The sequence below is a fragment of the Dreissena polymorpha genome, chromosome 3 (genome assembly GCF_020536995.1).
Source record: "Dreissena polymorpha isolate Duluth1 chromosome 3, UMN_Dpol_1.0, whole genome shotgun sequence".
In the NCBI taxonomy this organism is placed as follows: Eukaryota; Metazoa; Mollusca; class Bivalvia; order Myida; family Dreissenidae; genus Dreissena; species Dreissena polymorpha.
In genome coordinates this window covers 56,859,640-56,873,035 of record NC_068357.1, presented here as the reverse complement: position 1 = coordinate 56,873,035, position 13,396 = coordinate 56,859,640, and the positions used below count along the sequence as shown (strand labels likewise).

Here is a 13,396-nt window from a genome sequence, read left to right as displayed (position 1 = left end):
GTGTCGCGTTCATTGGTGACAGATAACGGGGTTATTTTATCTAAGCTAGTGTGATATTATGTTGACACTTTGATAAAACAGATTTCACTATCGATATTCGCATTCAATTGTTTACATCGGTATTTACCTCTTTTTTTCTTCCTCTTCCCGTTCGTCTGTCAATATTTTTACGTTCGATTATAATGACATGGTAAACATTTCGAGAGTTGAAAACCTAAACTTGTTAAAATCCCGATAATGAAATAATGCATTGCATTTTGAAAGCTTCTATTTTCTTATAAATGTTCTTAACATGTATTATACAGATAACCGTATTATTTGTAAGGAATGCATTTAATAATAGCTACGTTCGGAAACACTTGATGCGAAAAGAAATTAATCTATCGGTGGTAAACGCTATGTTTGTGCTGATTTTCTTCAACGGTATCAGCAAAATATATGCATCGCGCAATGGGAAAACGGGTATTAATGTATGTGTGCGTACAGTTTCGAGCCATTTAGCCTGTGCGGACCAGGGAAGACACTTGCCGCCAAAATTGGATTTTTGCTAAGAGTAGACTTCCTTCAAACGAAAAAAAAAATATTCCAGCGGAAGCGAGGCTCAGATGTTAATCGTCAAGTACGGATTCATCGCTTCAACGCGTTCTTGTTTCCTATGTAGGTCGGTTAGATTCCACTCGACATAATTGCTAAAATGTTTCTTATTCTTTTTTAAATTAACACAACAGTTATCATAAATTCCATTTAAATCAATAGCAGCCACTTCCTTGTTTTTTTACAAGCCTCGTGTAACTAGTGTTCTCCAATACTAGTGCACGAAGATGTATGCAGGGTTGAAGTTTAGTGGTACAAAGGGCAACAACACTGTCTTGATTTTGATGTTGATGTTGAAAACGCATAACAGTGTAATATGAAAATCTCAGCTAAACCACATGATTGCTAACGCATTGTAAGTCCATGTCCTAGCTTTTCATAAGGCCTTTCATGGACGTGTACACGGTATTTTTATTAAAGTACTTTGAAACCTGTCTAGACCGATCAGCGTTGGAATCGGGTCGATTATTCGGATTGCAGAGAAGATAGCATGTCGTCGATAAACATGTATTACTATGCACTTTTCAATTATTATTTCCAAAATTAATAAAATAACCCACGTGTGTTTATAAGAAACATTCCTAAATTATAAATTAGCTAGTTCGTGTATTCAATAATAAAACTTCTGTATATATACATGGCATTACATAAACTGATATTAAATTGTAAAACAAACATGTTTATCACACACATTTAATAAATAACGTATTCATATGTAGTGGTTTTATAGACATAAATTGAGTAATAACTAACAATAATAGGTTTTACAATGTATAACAACTAACAAGACTATGTCTTACAACTAGCATTCTTTTGTAATATATATCAATAATATGAATTATATACAAAACATTGTTATAGTTAAAATAATACACAACCTAAATATATATTGTTCGCATGTTTAAAATTACCAAAACCACTAACCATCGGATCGTCAATCGAACTACCCTATCGTAATTTTTATCAAAATGACGATACAGTCCTGTGTGATGAATTGTGTAACGTATCTCAAAAAAAAACTTTGTTCGATTTATTCAGGTAATTAAGGCGTGAAAAGTTTCGACTTTCTGATAAAAGTGGTCGGGCTGCGGTGCTTGGATTTATAAGTTTTTAATTCATACAATAAGAGTGCAAACAATCCGCACCGACTCGGCCATTCGGTTTTTAAGGTATTCGCTTTTCATAGGGTTCGGTTTAGACATGTTTCATTGTATGAGTTTACGATTGGATTCTTTTGCGATAATGACGAATTGAAGGCATATGTTGTACTGGGTATATTGCGGTTCTAAAGCAAGTGTTCACTTAAAAAAATGGCCAACATTTATTGCCATACAATGTTAATAAACTTACAAGGTAACGATTACTTTCATGTGAACTTGGCATATACGTATTTTGTTCACTTACATGTCATGTTGTTGCTTATGTTATAGCATAGAATTTATATGACATGTGTTATACAATATAACTGGACAAGTCCATTATTTAAATATCCGTTTGTGGTGACTACACTTGTTTATTAAATAAGTTTCCGACTTATCAGCTGCGCGTTTACTGTTCAACACATCTCTTTTGGCTCAAATCAACGTGATTTGATTGTAAAAATGTGTAAGTATGGTGTGAACATGAATGCTTCACAATGAATTATCATTCGTGTATATATTGAGAAATTAGTAAACATGACATATTCATCGATTACAGATCTCTATGGCGCGTTGATGAATGCGAGGGGTGCAACAGTTTGTCCTAATATTTACAGCACATCTGACAAAACATAACTCAAGAAACACACAACACGAACTTTTATTTGTTTAGCTTTTAACAGGTACGCAATCAAATATAAACAAACTGAAACATCGGCTCCAGAGAGCTTAAGACACATCGGAAATCCTGTATTAAGTGGCCGAATGGCAAACAGTCTACAGAAGAACAAAAGCATCAAACACGCACACACACACACACTCACGAAACGAGACACATACATGAATAAAACTAACGTCAACGCCTTTGAACCGTCATAGCAAAGCATAGAGGTTTTCAACCGGTTCAATGGAGCTCATAACCTCAGAATTGTCCCCGAGTAATTCGCAAAACATTATATTGCTAGGAAACATTAACATCATAGCATTACATTTAAATCAGATAGCAAAACAATACATGTAGAAAACATTTCGCTAATTTCACTCATATGCATTAAAAAAGAAGAGAAGTTTAAAGGATAAGTAATATTTGAACTAAGTAATTCGCTTTTTGCTCAATACCACCAATCTTATTGCCTATTTGTTCATACTCGGAAATCATTTTGGCGCCATTTCATAGTCAGAAGCATAGGCCGCTTAGCAAATGAATCAACAAAATACAGATTAATTTAATAAAAAGGCAATAATGACAGGTCGATCATTAAAAAAAATAATATTCTCATCGTACTATAAACCTGTTTCACAAAGACAATCTGCGTCATAATATAACAACTACTCTTCGACGAAAAAAAGGGTGGATGGCACAGTGGACACTGGGGGCGCTATTTCAATACAAATAGTGTAATTTCAGTTTACGATTTCCATTTGCTGCATATCCGACGAAAATCTGTATTACTTATTAATTTCACGTGCCCTAAGCATGTTAAATAAATGTGCAAATAACCAATTTGTTAAAAATACTATTAGCCGATGAATCAATTTGAGATTTTTTTTCGTTTGATACTATTTGATTATTCGCAGTGATATTTTAGCCACGTATACTTTTTACAACGCAATGAAAAACGAATCAAGCTAACACCACGAAAATGCAAAGCAAATAAAAGACATAAGTGTGATCATTGTTATCGCCTGCGCAGCACAAGCTTTGTTAACTTCAGCCAGAATCGGGCCGTTACAAAAGTCACTGACACATTTCGTGAGGCATACGAGGTGTTGACCGTCCCATTCACATGCCGTCTCGTTCTTGGTGGGGTCAAGGTTGTAGAGACGATAGTATGCACCCCTGTAATTAACAACGTGAAAACCGATAAACCCTTAACCAGTATCAATTTAACCTTTGTCTGTGAAAACATGGCTTACATGCATATGCGTTACATATCGACCCAGATTAGCCTGTACAGTGCACAAAGTATAATCAAGGACGACACTTTGCGTACATGCATTAAGCCCAGTTTTTCCAGACCAATGCTCAATTAATCCACTTTTCTGTTTGTTTCAGATGGTTTGTCCAAAAGCTTAACACACCTTTACTCAATTCATTATGAAATCGACTTCTACTGGAAAACTATACACATTGAGAACATATCAATTAATACGTGTAAATCAAGAAATGAAATAACCAATGATTGATTTACATTTAAGTAGGGTACACAATAGCCCCATCCAATTTGTTGACCTGTGACGATTACACAGTCTGTACAAAAAAAACACTCCAAGTAATCCATGTGGTGCCTTATACTTTGTGATACAACTAAATGAGCCAAGCGCTGTGAAAAGGGGGGTTAATGCTTGTGAGTTAGGTGTCGTCCCAGATTAGCTTGTGCAGTGCACACAGGCTAATCAGGGACGACACTTTCCGCTTTTATTGAAATTTTTGTTTCAAGACGGACTCTTCTTGACGAAAATCCAGTTTAGTTGGAAAGTGTCGTCGCTGATTAGCCTTTTCGGACTGCACAAGCTAATCTGGGACGACACTTTACGCACATGCATTAAACCCTATTTTCTCATAGCGCGACTAAAATATAATATCATACACAGTTATTAAACGACAGGCTAAATCATGCACTCGAAATGGCGACGATGGAGGTTTGTATTTACCTTATATTCTGTAGATTCGACGAGAAGGAAAAATTTGCGTCATTACTGCAGTCTCTAATGTGAGATACTGTTGCTCCTGCCGACAAAAAGGGTTTAAAACATACATCATGGAAATGCTTCTTACAAAGTACGTGATCTCTTATATTTAATACGTTTTTATGCATATTATAATGATAATAAATTCACTTATTTTAAACGAAAGGAAAATTTATGTGCAAAATGCTATTGTAACACATTGCATATAGTGTTCGTATTAAACAAAATACGGTATGGGCTTACCTGTAAGACAAGTCCACTCATTTGGACGTGAGCATTTCTTATAAGTGGATAAATGAATCATACCATTGAGGTGCTATTAAATATGTCGAGAAAGAAATTGATCTATGAAGCCATAAAACTTACAAATATTGATCATTCGTTATCAGTTGTTTTTTTCTGAATTCGCTATCAGTGAAATAAATATCGACTTAAAAGGAGTTTAAACGTGTATATTCATTACTCCATCATATTTACCTAATAAACTCCTATCCATCTACGTTAATAATCATAAGCATGTCCAGGTAGTTTTTATTATCAGTAAATGATTTGCTTGTGAAACAAAACATGTATTTGCACTTGTTTGAAAATGTATATGACAGTCGGACAACCAGCATAAAGCTAATACTTTTCTTCCAGAATCACTGTTAAAGACACACAAAACTGCGTTGATGTTTAAAACAAACATAATGCAAGACAAAGAAACATGTACAAACTACAGCTTGTTAATTATGGAACCCTTAGAGGAAAATACGTTTCCTTCTTTTGGCAAGGAAAGAGTGCTGAGGACAACAGAGCGTATGTCTTTTGGTTTTCCTGTCCGAAGTCCTCTGCTGGGGATGATGCCACCAAGGAACAATAAGAATGTTATCACTCCGCCTCCACATCACCTCTGGACCAGCCAACCTGATCAGTGGTTATTCAACATCACTCAGTTCCACCAAGGATTCAAAGGACGAGTTCTACAGCCAGCAAGACTCGCTTATCAACAGGATTCCCAAAGAAGAGCACCTGGTACTGCTGGGTGACTTCAATGCCAGAATTGGCGCCGACCACAACTCGTGGTCCACATGTCTTGGAAAATTCGCATTTGGAAAGATGAATGAAAATGGCCAGCGCCTTCTGGAGTTATGCTCATACCATGGCCTCAATATCACCAACTCCTTCTTTCAGACCAAACCACGGCATAAAGTATCTTTGAGAAAACCTCGATCCAAACCATGGCTTCAGCCCGACCTGATCATTACCGATCTGCATTGAAATGTATCCTCCTTTGCCACACCTTTTGCAGTGCTGACTGCGACAACAATCACTCCCTGATTTGTTGCAAGATGCTGCTTCAGCCCAAGAAGGTTCATCGCTCTAGGGCTGAGTGAGTACTTCGTGTTGATGTGAGCATGACCGCCTTCCCTAGGTGGTGCATTATACCCTAGCCCGTTAAGAGCTTTACGCATAGAACCTCCTGATGACACAGCCAAAGAGCGATGAAATCACATCAGAGGGACAGTACACAACACTGCCATGGAAGTCTTTGGAAAAGGGCAGACTTAGACAGTTATTGATTTCAGTCCTACTCCTCCACAATCACTCCAGCCATAGAAAAAAACGCGGCAAAACCCACCTGTAATACATGCACTCACCTACCCATAGGAACATGCAGGCGTACATGTATGCCATGAGTGCAGTTCAGAGACTAGCAAGGAGAGAATCCAGCTATACGCCGATACTTGAAACATTAAGGGCATGTATGATGACATCAAGAAAGCAATTTGCCTTGCCATGACGACCACTGCTCCACTGAAGTCGGCCACTGGCGAGACCATCCATGACAAGGACAAGCAGGTGGATCGGTGGGTGGAACACTTCTCCAAACTATACTCGAAGCAGAATCAGGTCAAATACTATGCCCTTGCTGCTATTAAAACTGTCACCCTCATGCTGGAACTTGACTTGAAACAAAAAGTACCAAAACGTAAAAAGCTTTCCTCAGCGAAAACCCTCATGAAAAGGTGGTATACAACCAGAAGATCTTAAATGCGGCAACAGTGCTCCTTGAACATCGGCACAACCTTATATCTCAGTGCTGCGAAAATTGAGCGGTACCTCAGGACCTGAGAGATTCAAACATCATAACCCTGGACAAATACATGGACGGAAGAAGCGACTGCTTCAATAACAGAGGGATATCCCTCCTGATTATTGAAGGCAAAGACTGTAAAAGATTTCGGATTGCGCTAAGAGAGATCAACCACGGATATGATCTCTATGAAAACTTTTGCAAATCAAGCGCAGAGAGCAACACAAGCCCCTCTTCTGGTCCTCATAGACCTGACCAAAGCATTCCACCTTGTCAGCAGGGATGGACTCTTAACCGTCCTGGCAAATATTGGCTGCCCACCGGAACCCCTGAGCCTGATCCACGACAATATAAAAGTCATAGTACAAAGAGAGTGTGGAATAACAGCATGCTGACTACAAACACTAAGATAGATGTGTTCGAGGCCTGCGAGCTAAGCACTTTTCTTTATGCCAGTTAATCCTTACCTTGTACGGGCACCAGGGGAAAAGACTAAGCGCGTTTAAAATGCGCTGCCTCCGAATTTGGAATTCATGGGGCGAAGTTGTGACTAATAACGATGTGCTGTAGAGGTAAGCCATCCCTAGCAATGACACTCTTCTCTGTCAGCGTCGTCTGAGAGGAATGGGCCATGTGCTTCGAATGGACAACGGCCGAATCCCCAAAGGTCGGCCACATCTGCGCTACAGGGACATAAAAAAGTGCGACCTGGGGATCGCTTGTTTGCTCAGTACCGATGCAACTGTAGAGGCGCTGTGCAGCTGGACAGCAGATGGGAGATGAGAGGATCCGTCAGCTTGCCAACGACAGGCGCAACATAAGAAGGGAAAAATTGCTTCGGTCGGCAGCCGACTCGGCCTTTATATGCGTTAAGAGCTTCAGAGACTGCCACTCCAGAGTGGATCTTTTAAGCCACAATAAACGCTGCACAAGAAACCAAATGTGACATCCCCAATGGACACAAGTCAATTGTCCATCGAGACCAACGGACGCCAACAACAACAACATTGGAATACATTGCATTTACAATATCACGATTGCATTTAAGTGCGCTAAAATCGGCGATCGTATACAGCTAATTGTTACGAACGGACTGTTTGTCCGGTCGTTTTGTCTATATGCATAAGATATAAGTACAAGGAAAGAATATGGAACAATTGACCTACCCAGAACTGCAAATGTTTCTATGATGCATATTTTATCAAATGGATCCGTACAATTCTTTTTCATTTCCGGGTCTCCCTTGCCGCTCATTGCGGTCTTATACGTGTTGTAGTCTTCGCATCTGTTTTTGCCGCCAGTTGCAAAGCACGAGTAACAGCGAAGGCTTGAGACGCTTTGACAAAAGAAAACTGCAACAAATGATATAATAATATATACTGTAAGTGTAATACATTATATATATGAAAGAAATCCATTTATGTAGCTTGACTTGCATACAACTTGCATTACATAGTTTTACTAAATGGATGATTTTTTTATAAAGAACAATCAAGGGTTGTTAAACTACCCAATATACAACCCCACAGGATTTTTAGCGACACCACAAAATATATAGCAGTTATCATTACAAATGCAACAAATCAGATCATTTGTTTCAGATTAGATTGGAATCGAAAACAAATTGCGCCCCGTAATACATAAACCAATAAAACAATAGCTGTCGATCATATAAATGGCTTAATCCCTCGTTGTTTTATTGCTACGCACCCGGAACATCACATTTGCATTTATTTGCGTTAAACAGAGATAAAGCAACAAGATTTTTTATCAGACTCATTTAAACAAATGTATTGTTGCACAATAAGTTGTAATGATTTGATAATATTTAAAGTAGGTGCTTTTATTAATATTAAGGAATCATTAATTTTGATACGAAAGCAATTGAAGAAAACACTTTAGTATGAACGCGAAAGGAAGCAAACACTATTTAATTATGATGAACTGTTTGAAGTCATATTCCTATTTATGCTTAAATATTTTAAAGGAATTATTCAGTACCATGTGTCGTTGATAAGTTTAAACAACTAACTAATATATTTACCGGATATAAGAAGCGCGTATATCAACACAAACCCCCAGTTCAATGCACAGCTTACTCCCATTCTTGTAGATGGATTTACTTGTATCTCTATTCTACTCTGCAACCTTTTATAAGCAACCTCACAAGCTTTTTACAAATGCTTCTAAAGTTGAACACAAAGTTATCAGATTATGTTGAAACAACGATCTTAAAGTCAAACAATAAAATCAAATACAAACGCAGCAATAAATTTGAATGTGGTAGAACTACCTGTTTGGCTAACCAGATCGGTGCATTTGCATGCAATAAACATGTCATGCTAAATTTAGAAATGATAGACGCGTTTATAATCGAATATGATCAGTGTGGCATTCTTATTTCTAAAGAGCATTACGAATCACTATTGACTTCTCATAAATCATTGTGATTTCATCCCTCATTGGAAACAAACACGAATTCAAGCATAGTCAGGCATCTCACATCTAAGCCTCGCCGTTCTGGGAAAATGGGGTTTAATGTATGTACATAAATTGTCGTCCAAGGTTAACATGTGAAGTCTGCAAATGCTAATCAGGGACGTCATCTTCCCCTTTGATGAAACATTTTGTTAAAAGAAAGTTTCTTTTTAAAGAAAACCGTGTTTTTGCAGCAAGGCGGAATGACTCATACATTTGAGAGAATCTCATTGTTTATCGGGAACGATTACATACAAAGGATGAAATAGTTATGTTTCCCCTCTTTAGCTGTGTAATACAAGATTTATTTGATAACACATATGTACACGTGATTCTTTATTGTTGTATAAATTTAAATGAAGTTCACTTGAAATATTAATCTTTATTAAATTGAATATGATTTTCTGCATGTGATCGGTGTATGAACTGTACTGTCGAATCATCAAAGGAAACAAACAGCATTTCCAAACCTGATCTGTTGCCGTTGTTACATTGTAGCTGTTTCCATGTCCTTTACGTCACAATGCATGGCATATCAGACACATTTGCATTTCAGTCGCGTTATGTGAAAACTGAGCTAAACGCATATACGTAAAGTGTCATCGCATTTTAGAATGTGCAGTCCGCTAAGGCGTATCTGGGTCCACACATTCCGCTTATATATATATATATATATATATATATATATATATATATATATATATATATATATATATATATATATATATATATATATATAAAGACATAGGGAGGGAATATAATCATCACGATCAACATTCCAATGCACCCATATGGGACTTGATTAAAACTATTCATGCAAGAAGGTTGACACCAAACGTAACTCTGTATTTTGAAAATACCCCCCCCCCATCAACCCCTTGAAAATTGAAACACGGTACAGCAAAGTTTTCTTGCTAAATCGGCCTAGTATTAATAAGCTATTTGCTTGTATACTGCTCATGCATTAAATGCTTTCAAACTCATTTAGGAATTATTGAACACTTATAATGGAATTAATGTTACACCTCCTTAAAGTAACTCTGTAATTTGCAAATCCCCCCCCCGCCACACACACACACCTTAGAAATGACAGGAATGAACACCAATATTGGCATTTATTGTTCATCTTACTGTTTGCCAAAATATTTTTTGCCTTTATACATGGTCTGCTTTCACTATTCGTGCATACTGCTAATACTTAAATACTTATTCGGAAATCTTTGGAAAATATTTTTATTTCAGATACAAATCAATAAAATATGTTTTATTGAGTCACGATGACATGGACTACAACTTTTAAACATTTCAGTCTGAAGCAGTAATTCACATTTTTCTTAGCCTTTCTAGACTTCATTGCATATTTCTTAATTTTAATACGGTTCATGCACTCTTCCTATGTGCGCCATAAGAGCACGTCTAGCATGTACTGTTTTCATCTCCTATTTCCACTAAGCAATGTCACTTGTGTTGCGAACATTGGATCAACTTTAGTCAGAAGTGAGATACTTTCTCTGCATCTTCACAATATTATTCAGACGTTGTTCCACAATGAACTTCTCAACTTATTTACTGTAAGTGAAGGAGCCACATTCGGATTTCAGTATGTCAAGCAGATCTAGTCTTGACCTCTCCTTTCTTTGAGCCAACTCCTGTTTCTACTCTGTCCCACTCTGGAATGTTGCCTTCATGGGTTCACTCCAGTTTAGTTCACCATCTCGTTTTGCCTGGGTTTCTACCTTGAAACCTTTATCCTACCTCCTAGGTTGGTTGTAAAAATATTGACTGACTGCGTACACTGTCCCTAGCTTCTTCAGTCTGTACTCCACCTTAACATATTTCCTCTCCTTCAAAATGCTGCCTGTTAATTGACAGGATTGTTAATTGGGGTGCTCTCCTCGTCAATCCCATAGCCACTCCTCTGTCTTCAGGTTTCGGCATGAGAGCAATCAGCTTCTTAATCACATTTAAGTATACAGCAGCCACATTTGGCATGGAGTTCAGGACCTCCTGTGTATAAGTCACTCTTCCGAAAAGCATGTCAGACACTACAGGATACTCAGATGTTGTGACTGAAGTGTAGTTGTCACTGATCTGCTGATTTAGCTTTATGAAATTTCATGTAGAATTCTTGGTTCGGGCATAGAACTGCACATCCAGGCAGGCAAACAACTCGATGGCCACCTTGTGGTAGAGAAACCTCATTCTATACATAGATGGTGACGTCACGACGTTATTGTCACCTCTATACTAAGACGCATCACATTCCCCTGGTTTGGGGAATTATGCTTCCGCCAAAGTAGTTCTTCGTAGTAATAAAATGTTAATAATGGAAGAAAAATCGATTTTTATTGTGTGTTTAAAACGGAATGTTGTTTAAAAAAATGTTATTTAATTATGTTTAAATGTTATCTTGAATCTCTATTAAGACTGATAGCGATTATCAGATGCACGATTACCTGACCTACTTTCGCTTTCATGTTTCACTCGTAAATAGAGTTCTACCCACATTTCCTTTCGCGTTAGTACACAGGTCAGTTAGACCGGTGTGTACAAAATGATCTCATCACTGCTACGACGAGGCAGGCCAAGCGATTGTTATGTGAGGGTTCTGACTTAGTGACTCTTTTAAATAGTCCAAATGGTATGTCAAGACTACTGCTGCACTGAGGAGACGCCACAATCGTATGTGTTTGAAGGACAACAGCACATTGAATACTTGCCTTTTCTCTGTGCAGAGTTTGTTTTCCATGAAGTGATTCCAGGGTTTGTGGCGGTACTCGAGAGCCATCGACGTAAGGCACATGTCAAGTGCCGGTCCATCAACATCTACACATTAATACTTCAAATAACTCAGTGTATTGTTGAACACATGTCTGTCCATACCACTTCTGGCCTTCAATGTATTGTTTTCCAGACATTTCCTACCTCGGATGGTGCTCAAGGAAACACAGAAAACAGTGTCGCGTTAGCATTTGGTATATACCTGTTTTTTTCCGATTTCCGTGCAGCCTCGGTTATAGTAACTCTGCCATGGCCAATTTCTATGAGGTGCCGTATTCACCAATGACACTCTGAATTGTAGGGAGTTGTGTGGGGTGGATATGGAAGTTCTTGGAGGGGAAAGTAAATGTCAGCATTATCACTAGTTTCGCTATTTCAAGTTTTTGGTATGTAAATGTGTTTTTCACTTTCAAATTGGAACTTTGCAACACCTGACTGGTGTAGAAGTGCTGTCTCAAGATTTCATATTAAGTTTCAAGATGGAATAGGGAAAGTGTGAACATAAACAACATTTTTCTTCCGTTTTGGGTTGGGGTGGGGGCTGTATCATGATATGTACAACTTTCAATACAACATATTTACCAAATGAAACAATGCACCAGCCATCAAAGGGGTGTAATCATTTTCCTTTATTGTTATTTTCTATCCCAGTTATGCCCCCTCCTTATAATAAAGGAGGTCTTTTCTAAATGTAAATCCAAAGTAAGCGGAAAATATCTTCCCCGATAAGCCTTTGAGGACTGCGCATGCTAATCTGTTACGATATATTGCGCACATGCATTAAGGCCCGTTTACCCAGAGCGAAGCTAAAATAGACTGTATACTGCGGAATACAGCGCTATAAATAAAAGGACTTACAACTGGATGACACAATACAATATATGTAAACAGACGAGGCATCACACTAATAATGTTTATATGTCGTTATCAAAATATTAAACAATATGGTCTAAATAGCGGATATGTGTTCATGTCAGTGTAAGATCGTTTGTTATTTCATGAATGATCGTAGAAAATATATTTTTCTATGATCACGAGTGAAATAACAAACGATCTTACACTGACATTAAAAAATGTATGTTTCTTTTATGCCCCCTTTTCAAGAAAATAATTAACAGCTGTTTCCCTTTCGCTGAAGAGTTACCATTTCTCTCGTGACGTGCCTCAATACATTTCAAAACACAACATGACGTCATTATACCAGCGAAATTCTTCGGTTAAACTCTTTTACAATGTAAATAAACGTTAACAAAGCATAAAATAAAAAGAAAATTTGTTGGATTCGGTGGAATGTCGATTTTAATTAACTCGTGATCATAGAAAATATATATAAAATTATCTATGATAATCTAAAAATAGAAAAAGAAGTTCCTAAAATGTGTTATTTTCACCGGTAAAAATAACAATTTGTTTATTTTCACTGCTGTTATTTCACTGCAGAAATGTCATATTTTATGCTTAGGTATAAAAGAAATAATTGTTGCTTTCAATTGTAATATATTTTAAGTAAATATCTTTACACATGTTGTTATATTACAAATGAGACTAAAAATCATTATGGTCTCACTCGTTGTGGTTAAACGCAAAACTTTAAAGCTCTAGATTGCACGTAGTGTTTTTTTTTTATTTTGTTTGC

General features: G+C 37.3%; 2 protein-coding genes across 3 annotated transcripts in view; both read right to left on the bottom strand.

Moving 5' to 3' along the window:
* Nucleotides 1-2,378: 2,378 nt before the first annotated feature.
* LOC127874275 (uncharacterized) lies at nucleotides 2,379-8,960 on the bottom strand. Of its 2 annotated transcripts, XM_052418513.1 has the most exons (4): nucleotides 8,546-8,960; nucleotides 7,668-7,853; nucleotides 4,389-4,464; nucleotides 2,379-3,573 (listed from the first exon to the last, which is right to left on the bottom strand). In XM_052418513.1, exons 1-4 carry the CDS (start codon nucleotides 8,604-8,606, stop codon nucleotides 3,363-3,365), a joined length of 534 nt encoding a protein of 177 aa, XP_052274473.1. In that variant the 5' UTR covers nucleotides 8,607-8,960; the 3' UTR covers nucleotides 2,379-3,362. The 2 variants fall into 2 exon arrangements, 1 of the variants encoding a protein (XP_052274473.1); XR_008046766.1 differs by lacking the exons at nucleotides 7,668-7,853; nucleotides 8,546-8,960 and adding an exon at nucleotides 4,668-6,046.
* Nucleotides 8,961-13,237: 4,277 nt separating this feature from the next.
* The window catches only part of LOC127874276 (uncharacterized), a 3,820-nt gene continuing 3,661 nt past the window's right edge, over nucleotides 13,238-13,396 (bottom strand). Inside the window, exon 4 of the mRNA XM_052418514.1 lies at nucleotides 13,238-13,396. This exon is cut by the window's right edge and continues 411 nt beyond it. The gene's annotated coding sequence lies outside the window, so the exon portion shown is untranslated.